This window comes from Populus euphratica, unplaced genomic scaffold, assembly GCF_000495115.2.
Source record: "Populus euphratica unplaced genomic scaffold, PopEup_1.0 scaffold198.1, whole genome shotgun sequence".
In the NCBI taxonomy this organism is placed as follows: Eukaryota; Viridiplantae; Streptophyta; class Magnoliopsida; order Malpighiales; family Salicaceae; genus Populus; species Populus euphratica.
The window spans coordinates 337543-361872 of NW_011500080.1; the positions used below are offsets into that span (position 1 = coordinate 337543).

A 24330-nucleotide genomic window follows, 5' to 3' on the forward strand; every position below is an offset into this window, starting at 1 on the left:
CTTGTAATTGATTTTGTGAGATGTTTGTTGTGGTGTTCTTACAGCCCCACCACCACATACGTGATGCATGATGACTTTACCTATAGCTATTGGCAATAAATATTAATAATTAAATCAAGGTTACGCATGCCCTTAATTAAGCAACCATTCTTTTACCAAACTGTGGACTTTCATATATATATATATATATATATATATTGAAAAATATATTCTCTAATTAAGTTCCTTTTCTCTTTTATTGGTATTTCAAAAAAAAATTAATTTCGTGCTCCAACAAGTATATTATATTTAATATATTAAAATCAGCGCTTGCAATTCCCGATGCATTTATTTAAAGATGTCATTTTCTTCTTCTTGAATATATTTGTCTTGTACCCCATGTTGTATTTCTTGTACCCCATGTTATATTTTTAATGCGACAAAAGAATGTACCAACGTTAGTAAAAACAAATTAACAACCATCCTCTATTTTCTCCGATATTTTTAGAGGAAAAATCCATTTCATTGAACTCTCTTTGGAAATACAAACACATTGACATTAATATCATTTTTTTTTTTAAGTGGCCTAAATGTCAACATCCGAGCGATGACTTCCTTTCTCAATTTTGACAAACTTTGATGGAAAGAAATAAAGTTTTTGAACTGAAATGTGAGATTGTAAAATAATAAGGACCACAAAACAATAAAATAAAAACTATATGGAGCAAATTTAAGTTTTTTGTGTCCATGTCAAAATGAGGCTTTTTTTTTTGTTATGCTTGGTCATTCTATGTTTAAATACAAATATAGTTTCAAAAAAATTATTTTTTTTTAATTTATCACCAAAATATCCCTCAACAAATTATATGTATGTGAAAATACAAATAAATAAAAGCATCTCAATAAATAAATTCATACTAATTTAACTTGGGAGGATAAAAATTATGATTAAAAAATTTGAAAACTAAAACAAAAAAAAACATTAGCATTACTTATATAAACAGTAATCAATCCTAAATATGTTAGTGCGTGCAGTAATATACCAACTTCAGAGATGAAGTTGGCCTAATTTTATTTTATTGGTTGCATGTATTTGTTTTTTAAATATAGGACAATTCATTGTTTGTATATTTCCTTATGAGGCTGTGTTAATATATATATATATATATATATATATATAATGAAAAATAGATAGTGTATACTATATAAGGTATCAAATGAAATAAGATTTCTATCCAAATACTAATCTTGTCTTCTTGAAAGGTTGTTTTAGATGGAGAAGACAGATTTTTTAAGTTTTCAAGTTAAAAAGATAGTGTTATTGTTAAGATAGTAAAGAAATATATAAAATGCAACCAATCATGCACTAAAAAACTAAGATTAATGTTAGTATTGAGAACAAACTATGTCCATCAAAAACACTAATAATATAAATTTGTTCAATGTGTTAGGCTAATAGTTAAGAAACTTGAGTTTTAATAATCCCAATTCTAAAAGTTTTTAAGCCTAAAAACAAGATAATTTTTTTTTCAAATTAACTTTTATTCTATATTCTCATGGTTTTTAATTCTTTTAGATCAATTAAATCTTTATTAAAATTCTGACAAAGTTTCTTTTAAAATAAGATATTATAAAGTTATCGATATATGTATACATATCAATATTATGGTCTCATTTTGTCCAATTATTTTGGACTTTATTCATTCAAAACTCAAGTCAATAGTAGATATTATAATTTTTAAACCCGATTCGATGATCCACCCGGTATAATGATCAGGACACGTATCAAATGGGTTGACCCAAGATAGCCCAGGTCAACCCAAAAAAAACTTTTATCATCAACAATCAAGGCAGATGGATCCTATAATATAATATAAACTCAATAAATCAAATAAACAAAATCAAATAACAAAAAATCCAATGCATCATAAATTCTACACTAACCTCATCGAAATCAACCCCACATTCAGTAGCTAGCCTCTTAATCAAATCAGAAGAGGAACTATCCATTGTAATAATCAAATCATAAACCGAGTCAACAAAGTCAAGAATAATAGCTAAATTTAATGCACTATCAAATTCTAAAAAGAATCCCAAATTACAAATTATTCCAAAAAAACCAAAAAAACAAAATCATAACAAAACCAATTTTCTCAAAACGAAAACTAAACCATAAAAATCATAACTTAATAACAACAAACAACAATTTGTTTGGAATCAACAACTTACTTTCTATTAAAGGACAAAAGAGAATTAAGCCATCATATAAATATTGGTCATTATGTTAAAGGGCGAGTTTTGGGTCATCAATAAGCTTGAAACCACGAGATTTGAGAGAATTGAAGAAGATTGAGTGGGAAGATTTGAGCAATAAGTCATCGAAAAGGACAAAGAGTTGACGATCTATTGGGGAATATATGGAGACAAAGAGGGAGAGTGGGATGTAGTGTGACTGATAAAACTATTAAGATTGAGAAACTATTTCTTCCTATTTTTGCAGTTTTGGCTACCTAAGTGAGAGAATGAGAGAGTGAGTGTGAGAGAGAAAACTGAGGGCTTACCAAATACTGATATGGCTATAAACTTTGAAAAAAGATGACGATTAATTGATAATAAAAAGCTAAAGCTAAAAACGATATTATTTAACTCATAGGTTTTTCCTGGCCAATTCCCTCGACAAGTCTTTTCATCAACTAGGCCCGGTTCCAGCCCTAGGTCAGCCGGGTTCCAGATTGACTCGTCGGCTCGGGTTTTAAAACACTGGTAGGCATCATCTACCCCCATCAGGTTATCCATTCCAATTCATACATTAAGTGTATTATAAATCGCTTTATAGTGCTTTCTATGGTGTTTTTTAGATATTTTTAGGTTTAAACAAGTTGAAATTTGGGTTTTTGATCCTAAAATTCAGATCTTGATTGTTAAGCTACATAAGTGGTGTTTAAAATTTCAACCAAAACATGAAACATCATTTGCCTAGTCATTTTATATAAAAAATGATGAATGATGTAACTAGTCATTTTATATAAAAAATGATGAATGACGTAACATATGTTTTTTTTTTTAAAAAAAAGAGAAAATCAAATGCATTAATAAACACACACACATATATATATAATAAAAAATAAATAGTATATACTTTGCAAGGTATCAAATAAAATAAGATTCATACCCCAATACTAATTTTTTCTACTCGAAAGGTTGTTTTAGACAAAGGAGAGAGATTTTTTAAGTTTTCAAATTAAAAGATAATATTATTGTTAAGATAATAAAGAAATACATAAAAGGCAACTAATCATGCACTAAAAAAACTAAGGTTAATGTTAGTATCAAAACAAACTATATGTCCATCAAAAACACTAACAATACAAATTTGTTCAATGTATATGGCTAATAGCTAAGAAACTTGAGTTGTAATAGTCCCAATTGTAAAAGTTTTTGAGTCATGAACTTAATGAAAAACAAGATATTTTTTTAAAAAAATTAACTATTATTCCATATTCTCATGGTTCTCAACTCTTTTAGGTCAATTAAGTCTTTATCAAAATTCTAACAAAGTTTCTTTTAAAAAATATATTCTCAAGTTATCGACATATGTATACATATCAACATCATGGTCTTATTTTGTCCAATTATTTTGGACTTTATCCATTCACAACTCAAATCAATAGAAGACATCCTTTACTCCATAAGTTATTCATTCCAATTCATACATTAAGTATATTATAACTCTACAGTAAATAACATTAACAATTCATAAAATATTTTCTTGTAAGATATTTTATGAAAACAAATGAAAATATTTTCTTGTAAAATATTTTATGAAAACAAATAAGCCCTAATACTATATACTAAGCCCCATATAAAATATATTATTCTTATATGTTTTTATACATGTGCATAAAAATGAATAGTTCATAATTTTTTTAATTAAAACTTTCTTTATAATTATACTAAATTTTTTTAAATTTATAAAAAAGAAATATATGAATAAAAAAAAGAGGGTTTTAACTAAAAAGATATATTTTTTATTTAATTAAAATAATTGTAATTTTGATTAATATTTTTTTAATTATACATAGTTTTTATTCAATAGACCATAGTGTTAATAAAAAAAATATGTTATTGTCCAAAAAAATACACGAATAAAAAAATACTCTTAATAAAAAATACATTGTCTATACAAAATTTTAATCATTACTTTTTTATGAATATATATTTTAATTATCATCTAATTAAATAAAAATATATTTTGAAAAGTGTCACTTGAGAATACATTAAAAGAAACTAAAAAGGCTCCCATTTTTACTGAACATTTATTACTGTATACATAGACGCATTGTCGCATTGTCATTGTAGATTGAAACGGTGAAATGATGATTTTGTTGTTATAAACATAATACAAATGACCTTGGCAATGGAGGTATAAATGTATCAAACAATAAAATGACTCGTATTCTCTTAGAGTAAAAACATCATGCACGGTTGGATAGGGGTAGTCTTGTCTTTTTTTTCATTATATTTTCATGGTAAAATTACCACAAAGTCCTTGGATGAGAATTGCCTTTACTTTTGGGTGAATTGTTTTTTTTTTTTTTGGTTTTTTTTTTTTTTATTTTTTTTTTTTATTTTTTGAATGACGTGTATGGCATCATCCACTGACTAAACTCCGACTTCCACAATGGTGTTTTAATCCTCATGACATCTTCTCTATTTCTAGATTGCACGTGTGGTAAAAAAAAGGTCAAGTTTTGTGTCAGTAGCCTTTTTCATTTTTTTTCTTCCTTGTTTCCTCTTTGCTCATCAATTTCAAAGTCTTTCACTGTATATTTTCAAAGCAGCTCTTTGATTTAGTCCCTATTATTTTTATTGTTATTCTTCTTAGTTTAAATAATCCATAGATTTGAATTTTCTTTCAATTTAACCCTCCTTTGTTTTTGTACCTTCCAGATTTAGTCCATTTTCTTTTCATTGTTGTTTTTTTTTATAATCATTCTTTTAATTAAATTATATTTTCTATTGTATCCTTTAATATTTTAATTCATTTTATTTTATGTTAGTTTTGATTTTTATTTTTATTTTAATCTTTTTTTATTGATTTGTTTTTTAATTTTTTTTTAATATTTATTGATCAGAATTTTATTAATTTTTTGAATCAAGTAATTCAAAAATTAAACCAAGTTAGTTTACATCTTCTTCTTTTTATTTTTTTTGTTTTATAATTAATCTTTGTTGACACTGTTATTCTATAGAGTTTATCCAAACTTAACGTCTAGATAACATATTTTACTTATTAACCCAATTTTATTTAAAATAATTTTTTATTAATTTATTTGTTATTATTGCCATCATAATTTTTATTATACTATCAAAATAGTCAAGGTTTACTGTCATTATCGAATTTGTCTTAAGTTTCTTAGAGACACAACCATCTTCTAAATTTTTGTAATTAAAAAAATAATTAATTTGACCATCGACGTAACACGTGTCACGAAAGTAGTTAACACCGTAGCTAGTAAAATGCTACAAAACCTGTGAAAACCAAAAGGATAAGAAAAAGAAAAAGTACAGGAATTATGCGTTAAAATTATGATTATGGTTGAGTGGATGGGTCTGTCTTTCAATGTATAATGTTCTTTTCATTAATTTAATGACACGTGGAAGCACGAAGCAAGAATGGTGGCTTGTTAAGCAGAGTAATTAACGTGTGATGCCTGAAAGCTCTACACGTGTTGATCAGCATCGCCAGGCATGGTGTGATGGTAGTCTACCCTCCAAAACAGTGGTGCCCATGCCATCGTCCTCGGCTAGAGGTTGTTGCTTTACCATTACAAAAAGGAGAATAAAAATAAAAATAAAAATAAAAATCACCAATAATATTGTTTAAAAAAGGAAGAGCATTAAATTGGCGATACTGTCTATCGTATGATTATCCCCTCTTACCTGCCCTCCTCCAACCTCCTGATGTCTCTCCCACTTGATCTCCATCATCACACATATTGCCGTACTCATACGACGAAGATGGAGGTTTGTTTGATGATTGGCTAGGGCTACAAATTACTGGATGTGAAACCGAACAGTATAAGAAGTGGACATCCACGTCATTACACCCGTTTATTTTTATATTTTAAAAGCATTTTAAAAAAAATTAAAGTTTTTTTATTTTAAATTAATATATTTTTCATATTTTTAAATTATTTTGATATACTAATATAAAAAATAATTTTAAAAAAATAAAAAATATTATTTTAATATATTTTTAAATAAAAAACAACCATATTATGTATATATATATATATAAAAAGTGCAGAATGGAATGAAACATGTCTCTTTAGTTGTGTTTTTAATTGTATTTTAAAAAATAATAATGTGATAATTTTTTTAATGTGATGATATTTTAGTGTATTTTTAAACCAAAAAAATATTTTCTAAAATATATAATGCACAGCAATATTAAAATTATGTTGATGCATTTAGTGTTAATAAATATAAACTTTAATAGAAGCTTCCTAGGAAAGAGAGAAAATAAATAATAACATCATGGATGATATAACTTAAAAAAGTTTTGATTTTCATATGGTGATTGACTTTTGTTTTGTTAAATTTGATTTATTTAATTATTTTTTAATATTTTTAGTTCATTTTAAGTTATTTGTGTCAAAAATAAATTTTAAAAAATAAATAAAAAAGTATTATTTTAATACTTGTAAAATAAAAAAAAATAACCACTAAAATATTAATAAACATTATCTTAATTAATTAATTCAATTTACTATGGGTCAGGGTCGCCCGACCTTCTAAAAAACTTTGAAAAATATGAATTTAGTTTTGTGTGACACGCACCAATCACCATCACAGCCTCCTTTATAAAGTGCGTCTTCCTCTGCTTCTCTCTCTCCCCATCCAAAATATACACAAATTTCTCCCATTACTTTCCACACCTATAAAGTCACAACCAGGCCCTCAACTCAAGCATCTATATATCCAAAATCCCCCACTTGTTTCAATCCAAACCAACCCAACTAACTCTCTCCCCCTCTCCTCCTCTCTCTGTAAAACTAAGAACCCAGCTCTACAGTTGCTCGATTTTTCGCCATTAAATTTAAGCAAGGATAGCCCCATAATGCAGCCAAGTAGTCCCTTAATCACCCTTTCTCCAAGCTCTCCAAGCTTCAACGCCTACTCTTCAAACAAGCTAGCAGAGATTGCAGCAAGGGTGGTCCAAGAATTCACAAACGAATCAGAGCAAGTAGAAGGCGCGAACAACAACATTTTCTCTTGGCAAGAACAAGGAGGAGAAGAGCAAAGCAACCGCCCACAAAATGACAACGAGGATGGGGAGGAGGAGGATGACTTCGAGTTTGCAGTTCTAAGTAGGCCAGAACCACAATTCCCTCCGATTTCTGCTGATGATATCTTTTACAACGGCCAAATCAGACCCTTCTATCCCTTATTTAACACCAAGTTACTCTTAGACGACGAAGAATCCCTACCCAAATCGAAAACTGCAACCAATAGTACCCCAGATGCCAAGAAACCAAATAGATCACCCCTCAGAAAGCTCTTCTACGAGGACCGTGAAACCTTTTCGTGTTCTTCATCGGAAGCTGATGATATTGACAGCCTAGAGCCTGGAACTTACTGTGTGTGGACGCCAAAGAAGGAGAAGGGGTCTCCGGGGAGCTGCAAGAAGAGCAGCTCTACAGGGTCTAATTCAAAGAGATGGAAGTTCAAAGATTTTATTCACCGGAGTAATAGTGATGGCAAGGATACTTTTGTGTTCTTGATGCCTAATAACAAGAAGAGTGGCCTCCATCATCAGAGATTAGGCAGCGATGACCAAGATGGGGACCGTAATAAACAGGGCACGGAGAAAAGAAAAGAAGCGAAAGGAGCTGGAGGAGGTTTGTTTCAATTTCAAGAACATTATTACGTGAGGAGTAAAGAAGGTGATAAACGCCGCTCCTATTTGCCTTACAGGCCGGATTTGGTGGGGTTTCTGTCTAATGTTAATGGGGTGGGAAGGAATCTTCATCCATTTTGAGAGGTAGCGGATGATTAATATATTCTTCTTTTTTTTTTGTTATTTTTCCTCTAGGTAGCGGATGATTAATATATTCTTCTTCTTTTTTTTTGTTATTTTTCCTCTTTAACAACAAATTTTGTGTGTAATAATTTTATTTTTGTTTTCGTAGTAGGGAATCATTTATAATTTCCAGCATGGATTTTAATTTTGTGTGCAGATAAAATAATTCAGCTGTCGTGATGAATGATGTTGTCTGTTTACATTAGTGTTTTATAGTTAATATATTTTAAAAAAATATATTTGATATTAAATAAAAAATTAGCAAATCTTTGAAGTCAAGAGGCTGGCTTGTAGGAGTGGTATAACTCTTTAAAAATAAGAGGTTCGACTCGTATCTTCGATGTCAATTACTAGCTGATCTATATATATTAAAAAATTAAAAAAAATATTAAAAGATAAAAAGGGAGTGTCAATGTTCCTTCTTCCCAGCTTCTTGATGATAAGTTAATATATTGTCAGATCTTATAGCCATTAAGATAATGACGCGTGGAAATTATGTAATAATTGCTCATTGATTGGTCGAGAAAACTATGTCTTACAGGGCAGGAAGAGTAGCCATTGGCTATTGCAAATTCTGAACCGCCATTGATTTTGTGTTCTTGTACCCAACATTTGACCCTTGAGATCCATACCATCAAGATTTTGATTTTATTTTTCAATATTGTATGAAAAATCCACACGATCTGAGCTGGTTGGCATGCTGTTTTCCTTTCTTCTGGTATAAATCCTCAAATCTTAATTCTACAAGGAAAAATCAAACTATATTTATGTTTTCATTTTGTAATTGTGAGGGTAATTATTTTTTATTTAAAAATACATTAAATTAATATTTTTAAAAATATATTTTTAATATTAGTCTACCAAAACAATGATATATAAAGCAAGTCAAACAGGGATATGATATAGTTAAAACTTTAGAGCTTCTTTATATTCAGAGATTATACATCTATTTTATGTCCAAATTTATTAATGTAATTTTATTTATTGTCCTCTGTGTAATTCTAATACACAGAAGTACAATGATTTTGATATAAAATGTTATCAAATTGTCAAATCTCATTCCAGATGTCAAGAATCCAACACGGCGGCTTGCAATGTCCAAATGCTGGGAATGCAGATCAGCCGCCGTGACAGTGTCCTGTGAAAGGAAAGGAACCCAATACCTCATGGATAACATAGCAGTGTTTTCTGTCCCCAGAACTGGGCCTCCCTTTCCCGCATGGTACCGCCAGGAAACATTTCTTGGTCCTGGTCTCTGCCTTTTGTTCTATCGTTGTCGTCCCAGCGTCAATCCCACTGCAAAAGCTTCCAATAAGATCTAGGACAACGTGTAAAGTGGAACGTAGAAATTTCCACCCTCTCTCCCTCCGGGTAAAGTGGGGGATTATGAAACCTGAAGATGCAAGTGCTTTGATAAAAAAAGAAGAGGATCCAATCAAACCCTAAGCTGGAAATTAAGTGGGAAATTTAACCGCTGGAAAATTTAAAATTACCTCAAATCAGATATAATAATGGTGGATTTTTAGGTTTCACGTCGATGAATACAGACAGATGACCCAGAAACATGGCGAGGTGCAAGCAACCAATATTTCCTAGACGTCCCACCATAATTCATTTTTTAGGCGTAAACAAAAATTACCAGAATAAATTATTAGTAGGGTAGTTCAGCTGATTAGATTACCTCACCTGATCGTTAATTTTAAAATCTCAAGAAATTAGTTAATTCACGGTTAAAAAACAATAAAAAAAAATCATCAGGATAAGAATAACAGTCACAAAAAGCTAAACAGAAAGTGACTGTGGTGAGCTTTAATTTATACCGATGAGCTCTTCTACTAGCTCCATAAAGAATTCAAAGAGAATAACAGGCAGCTTGCGGTCTGATATCTGGCCTCGGCCTGTGCACAACCTCCCTTTTACTCCTTTTGGAGAATACGATGCCAAAGCATGATCCTTGCTGGAATTTACAGGTATCTAATATTTCTTGGATGCCTAACCAAATCAGAATTGAGACCTGCCATGACCTCCGCAATGAAGAACCTCTTTACTCTTTTCCATTTTCAGCTTTTGTCTTCTCTCCTGGTGTTTTTTTCATTCTCACATTATCTAAAATACGGACTGCAGACTTCTTGAAGGGGCAAAGACTCTGTCATATATACGAGAAATGAAAGAGAATTCTTGTTTCACAACATAGAATTTAATTATTAGTTAAGATGTAGTGTTGTTCGTGCATGTAGAGCTGCAAATCCTCTTCAATTATTCTCTTAATGTTTCAAGATTTTCATGCAAGTCTTTAAAAGGTTTGAACCGCTGTCCAAATCGTTTCTTTATGAATACAAGATCAGCCATGTCCCAAATATACAATCTCGACAATCCTCCTAAATTTGGCTTCGTTGTCATGACTGCATCCATGGCTCGCTGTTTCTTGTCTCTCGAACCTGTACCTGAGAGTGTAATGGATTCTGTCAACATTCTCTGGCTTATTATTTTTCTAGAAGAAAAAGAAATAGGTGGAGGGAGCTAAAGTCCTACGAGGTAATCATCAAGGTTGCCTTTTCTTTGGAATTTGGATACAATTCCAAGGTCACCCTATTAATTAATGGTCTGTCTCGGGTCACTGTCTATATAAATGGCAACTGTGCCATTGCCGACTATGCACCTTGCAATAATCTTTGCTTGACCTATCTATCATTTTTTCAATGTGTTAATTTGTCTCAATCATCAAATTGTTACCATGTTAATCTTTTTTTTTCCCTTAAAATTTACTGAATTAAGGATCAATATTTAATCCAATCGTTAATTATCACCCAATTACTTTGTTAAAGACATAAATAAATACTTTGCACAAAATTGGACTCACATAAAATATGAATGATGTGCTTACACATGATCAATAAAAAAAACAAATTATTTCACTCAAGTTCTAAAATATATATTTTTATTCTCAGATATTTGTCTTTTGGTTTATTTTTTATGCAGAGCGGGTGAGAAATTCGTAATAATAAATAGATGGCCATGTTCGCAAGGCACCATCAAAGCCCCACCTTTCGATGGTGCCTTCCTCGGAAAATGGCAGGCCAAGTATTTTTGTTCTTTTCCAAAGTCTTCCTCTCCCGTTCTAACTATTTGCAAGCACAAGTGTTGGAGTGGGAAAAGATAGGGAGCACCCTGCTCTCCTAAAGCCCCAGACAGCTCTGCTTTCACATGAAATAACGACGTACGAAAGCAAAATAAGAAGAACAATAGATGCTTGCTAGGAGTATTTGTGAAGCATGTGTAGAGAACATCAACACTATCTTTCCTTACAAGTGGGGCATCAAGTCAAGGCTATGTGTCTGGAGATCGATGAACACGCTAGAGGTTTGGAATGATCGATATGGATACCTCTACTCCGTTAATTTCATGAATAGTGATTGATTAGGGATGCTAATAGTAAGTCATTGGTTTCATACCTCCATGGTTTGATAAGCATTTGTCTTGGATTGTAGTTTCTTTGATTTTTGAGGTTGTTTGATAACTAATTCACTTAAAAAATTTAAATGATTAAATAAAATTATAAAAAATAATTTATATTATTTTTTAATACATTTTTTTAAAGTGAAAATTATATAAACTTCAAATTTACAAATGCTAACATTACTTTCATAAAATAAATAATGATAATCAAATTTGATCTCGTCAATGTTTGGTTATTAAGAATTTAATATCATATAAAAAATTAATTCAACTCAAAAACTTAAATTATTAAATAAAATTTTAAGATATAATTTATATTATTCCTTAATATATCCTCTTAAGTGAAAGTTATTTGGACTTAGAATTTACAAAGATTTATACTATCTTATACTTAATTTTTATTAAATAAATAACGATAAAAAGATTTAAACTCGTAACTACTTGATCATTAATGATTTAATATCATGTTAAAAAATTAATTTAATTAAAAAACTTAAACTATTAAATAAAATTTTAATATATAATTTATATTATTTTATATCATATACAACCGTACATAAATTCCATCAATTATAAAAAAAAGGATAAATTATAGTGAGTGATTATCCTTTGTGAAAGTGAGTCAAACTAACTATTAGCAACTAGATTTAAATTATTAGGAAGCATGTATACATAGCAATTCAAAGAGAGAGTGAGTGCCGGAACTTGAGAGTGAGTGCCGGAACTTATTGCATCTCCCTCTGGTTTAATTTTGTAGCGGCCATCAAGCTTTACGAGGTCATGAATCCCTTACACCTACCAAACAAAAGAAGAAGAAAAACCTAGAAAAGCAATCAATAATATTATATTCTAATCATAATATTATATTCTAATCTTTTATGAGAAAAAGTGATCAATCCCGACATCAATATTTGTACCCAAAAGGAACTCCGAGTATATGCACCGACGATGTATCTTTATTCTCAAGAATAATCTCTGAACTTATTCGTTATGATTACAATTGTATTTTTTATTTATTTTTTAGGTTTTTTATTTAAAAAAAAAAGGAACTGGATGGGTTTGTTACTATATTTCATTTTATTTTCTGGTTTCATGGCATGAGGCACTACCAAAATTAAGAAACACAAATTTGCATCTGTACTTTGCTGCTAATTTAGTGTTGAGAAAGGAATATCAATGGTGATCCGAAAAGGAAGTCAAAATTAATTCATTATTTATTTGCAGACAAAAATAAACTCTAATATACCTAAAAATTGCAATAAAAACTGTAAGTAATGTAACCTAACAAGATGCTGTATTATGAGAAATAGATCCTAGTTCTAACTGTAATTCACAGATTACCAGATTAAAATTAATTTAAAAATATATTCTTAAGTTATATACAATTACATGATATTAATGTTAGCCCAAAAATCTTTAATCATTTGTGGATTATTTGTTTTGATGATACATCATATTATTGTATTTAATATATATATATGTCAAAATATTATTTTTATAGGAATATTTTACATCATATTGAAGTTATGGACTCCTTAAATGCAAACATGACACGGAAGATTCTCAAGCTTAATCTTTATATAATTAAGTCTTTATATATGATTTAATTTGACAACATAAAATGATTTTAATCATTCTAAAATATTTTATTCCAAAATTTACATCTAAAAATACTTTAAGTGCACAGAATTTACATAGTGAAAATCATCTCATGAAAAATTATTTCTTCATATATTTTGATATTTTTATTAAAATGAAAAGCATGATATTTATCATTATGTGTTTTTATACTTTAAAATATCTTAATATATACTTATAGGAAAAAAAATCGTATCATAGTGGTTTCTACACTATTTGTTTATTATTAGATAAGGCAACAAACTTGTAATTTAAAGAGAAGTGTGCTCAATAATCTTTTTATTCTTTCAACAACTCCTTTTCTCTTAAAATATTCAATATGTCTATTTTTGACAATGAAAAAATTACTTGGCAGAATAAAACATTCTTCTCTTATTTTATGGTTGTGAGTTATGACTGGTTTTGGTATATTTTTTTTTAAATACTCAATTGATTTTCATGTAAGATTTCTCTTATACTTCTACTCTTTTATAATCTTATATATTTAATGCTTTGAACTTTTCTTATTCTTAAAAGCTTTCATTCATCTTTGTATTCTCTTGAAAAACAAATTTTATATTGCATCAAATCAATTTCTCACATTTATGAATTAGATTACATTCTATAAATACTTGAGTTAATCTATTATAATCTTCTCATCTTGTAAGGAGTGATCTTTCTCTTGTGAAATACAAACTAACTATGAAAACACTTTAACCACTTAGATGTATCATTTAGAAGAGAGCTAAAAAGAGGTTTACAATCTTCAACCTTGAAAAGATTGTTTATAAGGTTTTTTTAATTTTTAGCCAGTGAAAAAATTGCATTATATGTTTGATTCTTAGCCGGAAAAAGAATTTGGTTTAATATTAAGCTTGGAAACAAATTGAGATAGGTTTGATTCTTAGCCTCTAAAAAGATTGAGTTTAATCTTAAGTTCATAAAAAAATTATGTAATCAGTTTGGTTTTTACCAGTTATGTAGATCATGCGTGATAATGAATACTTGAATAGAAATTTAAGAAATGAAGTAAGTGATTTTATGAACTATTATAAAAATCAATTTGTTTATTTCTCGGTATCTCAATTTACTTGTGCATTTATTAATTATGAGTTGTTTGTGATTGGTGAAATTGAAAAGAAAATTTACTTTTAAATATTGTTTGTGGTTTTTAGTATTCTTTAATTAATTGAAGATTTATTTTTAAAATATCATAATCTTAAATAAAGTTCTAATTCACCCCCCACTGGCTTTTTAAGTCTTTCAATTAAAAACATGTATATCCTTTGCAAAAGAAATATAAAAGAAGTCATTCTAAAATTAAAGTTATTTGTAAAGCTTAGAAGATTACTTGGTGTTTGCACAAAAAGATCTTGTTTAAATAAGAATTTCTCATTGCTAAAGTAAATGCTTAAAAACATCATTTTAAGAAATGGATTGTTAAGATATTAGTTGAAATACTAAGTTAGAATCCTTGATAAAAAAAAAAAAAAAAAGATTTGCATTTAGAATCCTTATTTAACTAGTTAATGAGAATCCTTATTAAACTAGTATTTAGAATCTTTATTGGATTATAATAGTTTGATATTATAACCTCTTTATAAATATAAGGGTTTTGTATATAGAATTTAACAGCTTTGAATATTAATAAATAAGAAAAAAGAGATTCATATAAAAGAATTATCTCTAAAGTTTGTTTAGGCCTTAGTACAAACTTTTCTATAATTAAAAAAGAATGAGAAAGACCCTTTACTAATGGAGTTCCTGAAATTAGCAGTATTAGGATTTTTAGAAACCCTATAAATAGCTTATAAAACCAAACATAAACAAATTATTTACAAATTTAATGAAGTTGTGAAAAAACATTACTCAAAGTATTGGTTTTTTATGCTACATCTTGCATTGATAAAGTGATAGTTCCAACATATATATTTGTCTAGCCTTAGTTGTTTATGGAAAAAAAAGAAGTATTCTATGAGAACATGGGACACTTTAATACTTAAGTTAATAAATATAGATAAATAGAATAATGTATAGGGAAAAAATAAAAATAAAAAATATTACAAGAAAATATGTATTATAGATACGCTGATAAAACTTGTATAGCATAACCTAATTATAGTTGGGAATGCTCTAGTTTTTATATGGCTAGAATTTTTATGATGATTGCTTATGGTTTGACTATCTAGGACTATCTATATAATCAATGATATGATCTTGATTTTGCCTAATAACTAGGTGTATCTATACACCTAGATCTTCTATTTTCTTCATGAAAAATAGAACATATCATTAATGAAGAAATAATATGTTATTATTAGTTAGCCATGGTGTATCGTTGGTTGTTATGTCATGTTATGATTGTTGTGTCACATATGTTATTAATGAAAATATTGGTAATGTTATTGATGAAAATATTAGTAATGGATAGTGTTATTGGTGTAAAAAAATATTTTTGTTTTACATAGAAAAGTCCTATGAATAAAAAAAATTATTTACATGAAATATTTGTCATGTGTTGATATAACATTGAACAGAGAAAGATAGATGTAGATATCATACTAAAATCCCAATTATTTAGGTTAAAATTAAAATTTTAGCTTTTTAGGTTTGCATGGCTAGAAAAATTCTAGTTATTTGGCTAGGTGTAAATAAACTTTTTTTCTCCAAAAAAAGAGAAAAGAAAAGAAATTATATAATATCATAATCAAGGGATATGCCCCCTTTCATATGTTTTAGAAGTGTTCTTCGTTTCACCTTTCAAGAAGCCATTTTATACTTGGTCCAAGATCAAATTCTCATATTTTAGACTCAGCAATGTCACTGGTGATTTTTATTTTTTACCTGTGGAGCTTTTCCCCTTCGATAACACTAATGTCTAGTAGGTTGGAGTGACCATGCTAATTGGAAAGAAGAAAACATTGCTGAATTCTTACCAGGAAAAAAAAAAAATCACGCCTAAATTGCTCAGTTTAGTTGAATGTTCACCTTGATGGCATATTGCTGTACATAAATGCCCAACTCATTGCACTATTTCAATAGTATTTGGTATTTAGATAATAGATATTTTTTAAATTATTTTTTATTTTTTAATATTAACATATCAAAACAATTTAAAAACACTAAAAAAATTAATTAATTTTTAACAAACAGTGTTTTAGCTATAATTTCAAAGATTATCTGAAAAGTGCTGAAAAACTTTTTAAACTAAAAATAAAAAAGAGTGTTGTAAGCGAGTCGTGGCTTGATTTTTTTTTCTTTATTTTCAACAAATAGCTGACATAGATGACTTATATACACACACACATACATTCTTCTTGGAAATGTGATTAAAAGTTTGCATGAGTTTAGAACCTAACGTACTTGATAGGGATTGAAGGCAAATTCTCGATTAATATTTTATAAAATATTGAAGCAAAGTGTTTTTGAAGATTAATCATGTTCTCTGGATGTTGTTTTTGATTTCTTTGGTGAGGAGGAAGACGAAATTACCATTCTTGAGTTTTGATTTTTTTTAAGAAATTCAGAGGTAAATTGTTTGAATTTTGAAGGAGGAATGTTATCAGAGGAATTACATAGATAAATTTGAACCGTCGACAAGTGAAGACATAGTTTGCGTCTTTTCAAGTCATTAACGGTGAATGAGAATTAATATTGTAATCATTAATTTTAAATCTTTAGTATTTTAATAAATATTCCCTTAATTTCTCTTGATATAAAATAAAGCAATTGTTGACGATATATATATATAGAGAGAGGATTGCCTTGATAGCGTTTAATAATTATTTTATTATCAAGTGGACAGATGGCATATTAGAAAGAAAAGAGATTTAGAGTTTTTTAGTATTATACTAACAATTTTTTTAAAAAATATTTTTTTATTTAAATAATAATTTTTGGCCGCCGAACATGCCTTTAGGGTTGCTATTTGAAATAGTTAGGATTTATTTGAGACAATTAGTAAATATTATTTTTTAAAATATTTTTTGTCTAAAAATATATTAATATAATATTTTTTATCTTTTTAAATTTATTTTTAATATTAACACCTTAAGGCAATCTAAAAATATTAAAAAAATAATTTAAAACCAAAAAAAAATTAAAATTCTTTAGAAATAAATTCAACCTCACTTTCAAATACACCTTTAGAAGCAATGGATCGAGAAAATTGTCGGAATGCTTAATGGGTTTGGAAGGGTTCATAGGCTTTTGGTTGGATATGAACGCATGACCAAAGCTTTTCCTATTTAGCCTTGTTTGAGGATTGCAGAATCCTTCCACTGAGAGGTTATTTGTTCCTCGTATGGGATCTCAACTAAGAGATTTTTAGTTTAGGGGGACCAAAAAAAGAACTTAAAGAGTTCTTATTTAACGATCAATTTTCATGTGATAGTTGCATAAAAATATGCGAACATGGACTTAGAAATATTTGAACATGGAAATGGACTCACCCAGGAATCAATTTGCGTTAAACCAAGAGCTTCTAATTACAAGATTATATGATCTGAGCAAAGAAGGCCAGCAACTAGACCTAGAGAAAGATGCCACCAAGCAGTCCAAAAACTGAGGGATTTGAATGCTATATTAGTGATCTAAGAGAGATACAAGAAGTGCTCGTTTTGGATTATTTTGTAGAGAAGGGTGTGAACCCATAAGAGATCTCAACTTTTCTGCAAAATGCATTTCTTCACGATCCTTCAAGTATGCAAGAAATGCACTTGCGCAAGCACTTAAACTGGGACATATTCTCGTTGCCTATCTTAACATTTATATCATACTGTTATTCAATCCCCAGATCTTAACTTTTCTGCAAAATGCATTTCTTTGGGGTTTTATTGCCATAACTTTCACGATCCTTAAGTATGCAAGAAATGCACTATGGAAGCACTTAAACTGGGACATATTCTGGTTGCCTATCTCATGTTCTGGTTGCCTATCTCAGTATACACTTGTGCAAGCGCTTAAACTGTAAGAATGCCAATACTGGGACATATTCTGGTTGCCTATCTCAATATACACTTGTGCAAGCACTTAAACTGTAAGAATGCCAGTTTTGGCAGGGTCTTGCCAGGGCCGAATAGATGCTTGTATGACGTTGGCATGTGGTCCAATCAAGCAAAAACAGGACTTGGACCAGAAGAGTGCTGCAGGGTAGCAGCATATTCTCGAGCCCACAAGTCATAATGTATAATTTCCTCAAGAGAGGGTGAGACCACTAATTCTGCCTGGTGCTTATCACATGTTAGCTCCACAACCTTGAAAATGTCAAGATAGCTTATCCTGAAAGAAAAACAGATAAATTATTTGTCAGCTAGGAATTCAAAAACCAGGAGGACACACTAGTACACATTATGGAGAAACAATGAAAAGTAAACAAACGGAACATAATGCTTCACAAAAATCTAAAGGCATCAATTGACATATGCAGCTTCTTACAATCACCACTACAGTATTGATGACATTTTTATGACCCACACCACTATATACCATGGAAACAAGCAAAACAATTGACTATTTCAGATTTTTGAACCTCCTGAAAACATCTAACCAGTAGTCCGTGCTGTTGCAACTGTCATTATCATCAGCATATTTTAGATGAAAGGAAAACCAACATCAATACTTACTTTTCATCTATGAACATTTCTACAGCTTTCTCATTAGCAGCACTGAGGACTCCTGTCATGGTGCCTCCAGCTCGTCCAGCAGCATAAGCAAGATCCATAGATGGGTATTTTACATTGTCAGGAGCTTTAAAAGTTAGTGATCCAAGCCTGCATCATCAGTTTAATTTAGAATTTTAAATAAACAATTAATAAAAGACTGAGCATTGGACATGTTTGTGCTTCTAGACCATTATCAAATTCCATTTTGCATCACTTTTGGTATCATGTCTGCAAAGAGACTGGTTCACAGAACACTTATTGTCAATGCCACCATGAAATAAATAACTTGCACCCACTACGATGGGAAGTTTCATATGCTGGATTGCTATTATATCCACACACACACACACACACACAAAAGGGGGAATGTTGAAGCACTAGTTTGAAAGGGAGAAAAGCTAGTTACTTGCAAAGATCTAGGCGAGGCCAAGTAATTTCAGAACAGTAAACTCTGTCTGGCCATGACATCGTGTAAAGGATAGGCAAGCGCATATCAGGCCACCCCAACTGTGCGAGAACAGATGAGTCCTGTAAAGAAACAAATGGCAATGCAAAGATTAGGAGAGAAAAAATTTGTATATGTCCAGTCTAGTCCAGAGTCCCTAGAGATTGAAAATGGACAACTGAGCCGCTACTGGAAAATGCAGAAATCTAGGGGAAGCCAGCCAACAGGATAAAAATTCAAAATTCCGACCTGTGTTTCAATCATTGAATGTATTATAGACTGTGGATGAATTATGATATCAATATTATCATATTCAGCTCCGAACAAATAGTGGGCTTCAATGACTTCTAAACCCTGTGGAAATAAACATAAATAATAACTGTAACCTTTTTATTCATATTCCAGAAACATTATCCATCCAAACGTAATTGGTGATTCCAATTCAGAATCAGTACGTAATTCCAAACAAACCTTGTTGAAAAGGGTAGCAGAGTCTACAGTAATCTTTTTACCCATATTCCAGTTGGGATGCTTCAAAGCATCAGCTACTTTAACTTCTTTCAACTTCTCAACAGGCCAATCCCTGAGAAAACCAAGGAAACAAACCAATAGTTAAACCCAGTTTTGAATAAACAGTATATGATGAAGCTGTGACATTCCAGAATCAGCTATTAAAAAGCGATAGATGATAGATGATACATATCAGTTGTTTGCTACACAATGAACTTATTATCCAAACATGTTCCCTTATAGTATGAAATTTTAAGAACACATGGTACCTGTACAAGTTATATTAGTTAATGAGATGTCTGTGCTGAAAATATGATGATATCAATTTAAGATACCTTTGCATTTTCAGAGAAAATGGATGTGAAGATAGAGGCACAAGTAAATCGAGTTAAAGGTTCTCGAGCCCAAGAAAACAGGTCATCAACACTCAAAACTTTTCAAATGACTGAACAAGTATGTAGTTGTAAAACATAATTAATCAGAAATGACATCAAAGGGAAATACTTGATGCCCCATTTAGACTAAATTAAGATCTCACACCTGAAAGCCCCACCAGAAGCAGTTAAAATGATGCGCCGCAATGCACCCTCCGGCAGGCCTTGAATACACTGAAGAAAGGATATGTATTTTAAGTTCTCTATTTAACATAAATGGAATTCGTAACTATTGAGTAACAGAAAGATCAAAAATCATGACAATGCTACGGATAAGAACTGGCAATTAGAGTTCAGTATTTATTAGCAGAAGCATTTGAGATTTATATCTAAATAGATAAGCTTCAACTATCAGCATAGATAAGATTTCATACCTGAAAAATGGCAGAATGTTCAGAATCAGCTGGAAGAATTTTTACGTTATATTTGTGAGCAAGAGGGAGGACAAAAGGACCTCCAGCAATTAGTGTCTCTTTATTGGCCAAGCATATGTCTTTTCCAGCTTCTATTGCAGCAACCGTAGGCTAAAAGAGATTGAAAGAGAAACTATAGTTGGTTAGTAATAATTGAACCCTTGATACTGAATTAAAATCCTCAACAAGTAACTTGATAATTCATAGAACAGGGAAAAAATGTCATTTACTCCAAAGTAGTGTAACATGCTGTCTTACAGAAATGTGGTATTAGCAGGGATGTTAGGGACTGGAATTTTGAGTTTTCTTGGGCTAAGAGCAACCTGCAGAAGACATATTTCGTGTCTGTTTTGTTAAGGCCTGCATGGAATGCTACTCTTTAAGGGATATAAAAGGAGCGCGATGACAGGATTTATGGCAAATGCAGTAACACCTATGAATTGCTTGTTAAGTGGATTGCCCAAGTTGTCAGTTATAGGCTTCATAATACTAGGATTCTGCAGAATATTGGTGTAAATTCCGAGTATCAATTCATAGCAGTAATTGGTCCTTAATAGGCACCTAAAATTGTATTGAGCTGTTACTTTTCATAAAAGTGATGTATTGGTTATGCCCTTTTAGTTGGTTTTTATTAATGAAAAACTTTCATTCATCAAAAAAGGTGAGAAAGAATGCACACTCAATAACCACTCATTTTAGGTGAGAAAGAATGCACACTCAATAACCATTCATTTTTTGAACTATGGGTGGAGGATTTACACAATCATGCCAACATCATATTGAAGTCAGACATCAGATTCTCATATTACATTATCCCTCTCATATAAAATCCTAGTCTGAGAAATATTTTAGATATGCTGGATTTCAGAAAGACTAACTGGAGAATGATCAATCAGAATTGTGATTTCACCTTTAGGCCTGCGCAACCTACTATTCCTGTAACTCCCCTGACAGCATCTGGATGACGAGCAACCTGAAAATAAGTCATTGTCAATTAATAACAAGAACAACTTCAGCAGGCATACCAACTGAAAAGAGAAGTGATGTTATTCTACCTCTACAACTCCTTGCTCCCCAGGAATAATCTCAGGCTTTTCCTCAACATCAGCCAGGGCCTCTTTGAGTTCATCAACTAATGACTCGTTTCTAACAGCAATCAGTTGAGGTTTGAATGTCCTCACCTGTAAAACCCCAAAGAGAGAGGGGGGAGAGAGAGAGACAGAGAGAGTTAATGAGACCATAATATGATTCATTTTCTTGAAGCTTTAAACCTAAAAGAAAACAGGTAAAGACAGCAGTTAAGATAATTATCCCAACCATCACTTCTATTACTCAAGTAAAGAATAGCCAACCATCACTTCTATTACTCAAGTAAATAATAGATTGGAAATCACACTGTTCAAAGCACATAATCTGATAATAAGGTATTGCAAGTTCTTTACAACATAAAACCTACTGATTACCTGATCTGCAAGAAGAGTAACATTTGACCCAGCTGCGAGTGCCACAACTTTGAATTTATCTGGATTCTCCGCTACAATGTCCAAAGTCTGCAAGATACACAAATGATCAAGCATGAAGGGCATCTGAGAAAGAAAACCAAGACAGAGCAGCCTAAAGAATGATAATTATTCTTGGTAAAGCAACTGACCTGACAAACAGTGAGGCTACCCAACTCCAATAAAGGTTATATTTATCCATAATTAGACTATCCTAAAGTGAAACTAAGAGTGACCCTCCCCACTTCTTTCGAAGAGAATGTTACCAAGCAGAACACACGTTAAATAAACCTCCTATCCCATGAGCTTTTCAGCCTCTATGGCTCATTCTCTATCTAAGTGTTCAAAATCAGCAGCCAATTAAGTAGAAACTCAAAGCATAAAAGTAATTTCAATAATTGGGACAGTTTTGTTTTTGGCCTAATTATATTGTTACCTGCGTTCCGATGGAACCAGTAGATCCAACAATTGATATAGGCTTAGGACCATCCCATGTCTTGCGTCCAGCTTCTGGACAGGCTCTTCCTGGCCAAGCTGGAGGTGGCTGATTCTGATTCTGATTCTGAACTGAACACTGAATTCTTCTTCCCCCACAATCCTTCCTCTTCAAACTAAGCCCACCTGTGTTAAGCACCAGCAAGCACCAAAGTTTCAAACCTTTTCATTTCTACCACAAAAACAACGAAATTCGACTCTCAAGTCTTCCACAAAATTATCCATTGTTAAACTGAAAGGTCACCCAAAAAGTTTTTTGCATACATAAAGCAAAAGGTTCATAATTGCCTCAAATGTTTCACCTTTTCTGTGACACCCCAAAAGGTAAAATTATCCAACTTTCTTCTACACTACTTTCTAAGAAACTTTCTGCTCTTTTCTTGAAAACAAAACAGAAAACCCAGAGAAGCAAATTGACACCAAGAATTAAAGAGAGTGGAAAAGAAACCTTGAAGCTTAGGTAGGCGATTGGATTTAGTAGAATCCAAGAAAGAGATGGCCTTGATTTCAGCTGGAGATAGGATATTAAGTGCCATCTGGTCTTAGCTAGTTAATAACAGTACTATCTTCTAACTTTGTAGTTCCAAACCCAAAGGTATGAAGAGGCAAACAAGAGCAGAAAGAAAAATATAATCTTTTTTTTCTTGAACAATGTTATATTTGGGTGGTCAAAGATCACATGGCCAAAGACATAGCAATAATTTGCATGTTCCCCATGGAAAACAGTACTAAGCAAGCACTGCTGAACTTAATGAAAGAAATTTGTGGCTTTGTGAGTTGTGGGGTTTCCTTGTTTGTTTTCTGGTTTATTATTTTATAGATGAAAATGGGGGAGTGAGAAAAACAGAGGATGAAGAGAGCAGAAGTGGGCGTTGAACATGAATGAGTGCGGGGAAAGGACGATAAAGGAATCAAATCATCTTGTGGAATTTAGTGTGATTCATAGATGTCACCAAATCCTGTCTGGTCCTTCAGTAATGGTAGTAGTGCCACCATTTATCTGTTTCCTCTTTATAACTCCATTATAATTAGAACATTTCCTATATTTATTAGATCGATTGGAGATTTTTTTTTTATTCGGGTTAGTTTTTTTAAAATATAAATTTAATAATTTAATTTAATTTAAAAAATTTAAAACAAGTCAACGGATTTAATAGCTTTTACTTTCACTATTATAAATTCTGTCAATAATATTACTATGCTCTCATAATTTCAACAAATATGTTAATATTATTTACCAAAATAAACCAAATATGGTAACTTTCAAGGAATTATTGGTATTATATTAACTTTTAACGAATAATTCTACAAGAATATTAATTTTATGCACTTTTAAGTACTAATCAACAGCCACACTTGAGGCAATAGAGTTTGGCTCAGCTGCCAGACCTAAAGCTATCGAGTCTTGCTTCGTAGCTAGACTGTATTTAAAATCATGTTTTATATTTTTTTATTTAAAATAAAAAGTAGCTAGATTGTATTTAAAATCATGTTTTATATTCTTTTATTTAAAATAAAAATTATTATTTACTGTGTTGCAATTGCAAGCCAGCATACTTATTCTTTGTTTATTTTATTTTTGGTGATTTTTATGTAAAGGTATTTTTTGGTATTTGATGCTCATTATATAGTTGATGATATAAAATATCCTTGTAGTATAATTTTAAATTATTTTTCAAAAAAATCATTTTCTGTAATTATTAATCAATGAAATACTTCCTAGTGGAAAAGTA

The 24330-nt window shown here is 30.6% G+C and overlaps 2 protein-coding genes across 5 annotated transcripts; one reads left to right on the forward strand and one right to left on the reverse strand.

Annotated features, from left to right (window-relative positions):
- The first annotated feature begins 6860 nt into the window (after positions 1-6860).
- LOC105108783 (uncharacterized) lies at positions 6861-8249 on the forward strand. Of its 3 annotated transcripts, none has more exons than XM_011003232.1 (2): positions 6861-8044; positions 8092-8249. In XM_011003232.1, exon 1 carries the CDS (start codon positions 7103-7105, stop codon positions 8021-8023), a length of 921 nt encoding a protein of 306 aa, XP_011001534.1. In that variant the 5' UTR covers positions 6861-7102; the 3' UTR covers positions 8024-8044; positions 8092-8249. The 3 variants fall into 3 exon arrangements, with proteins under 3 accessions (XP_011001534.1, XP_011001535.1, XP_011001536.1); XM_011003233.1 differs by having other exon boundaries at positions 6861-8059; positions 8115-8247; XM_011003234.1 differs by having other exon boundaries at positions 6861-8050; positions 8106-8247.
- A 9664-nt stretch (positions 8250-17913) lies between these two features.
- Positions 17914-23538, reverse strand: LOC105108784 (1-deoxy-D-xylulose 5-phosphate reductoisomerase, chloroplastic). Of its 2 annotated transcripts, XR_839119.1 has the most exons (13): positions 23046-23538; positions 22539-22723; positions 22067-22153; positions 21659-21784; positions 21514-21576; positions 20565-20714; positions 20297-20364; positions 19718-19829; positions 19496-19600; positions 19208-19329; positions 18763-18909; positions 18175-18418; positions 17914-18104 (listed from the first exon to the last, which is right to left on the reverse strand). XR_839119.1 is itself a non-coding variant. In XM_011003235.1 (12 exons), exons 1-12 carry the CDS (start codon positions 23131-23133, stop codon positions 18250-18252), a joined length of 1422 nt encoding a protein of 473 aa, XP_011001537.1. In that variant the 5' UTR covers positions 23134-23538; the 3' UTR covers positions 18126-18249. The 2 variants fall into 2 exon arrangements, 1 of the variants encoding a protein (XP_011001537.1); XM_011003235.1 differs by lacking the exon at positions 17914-18104 and having other exon boundaries at positions 18126-18418.
- Positions 23539-24330: the final 792 nt, after the last annotated feature.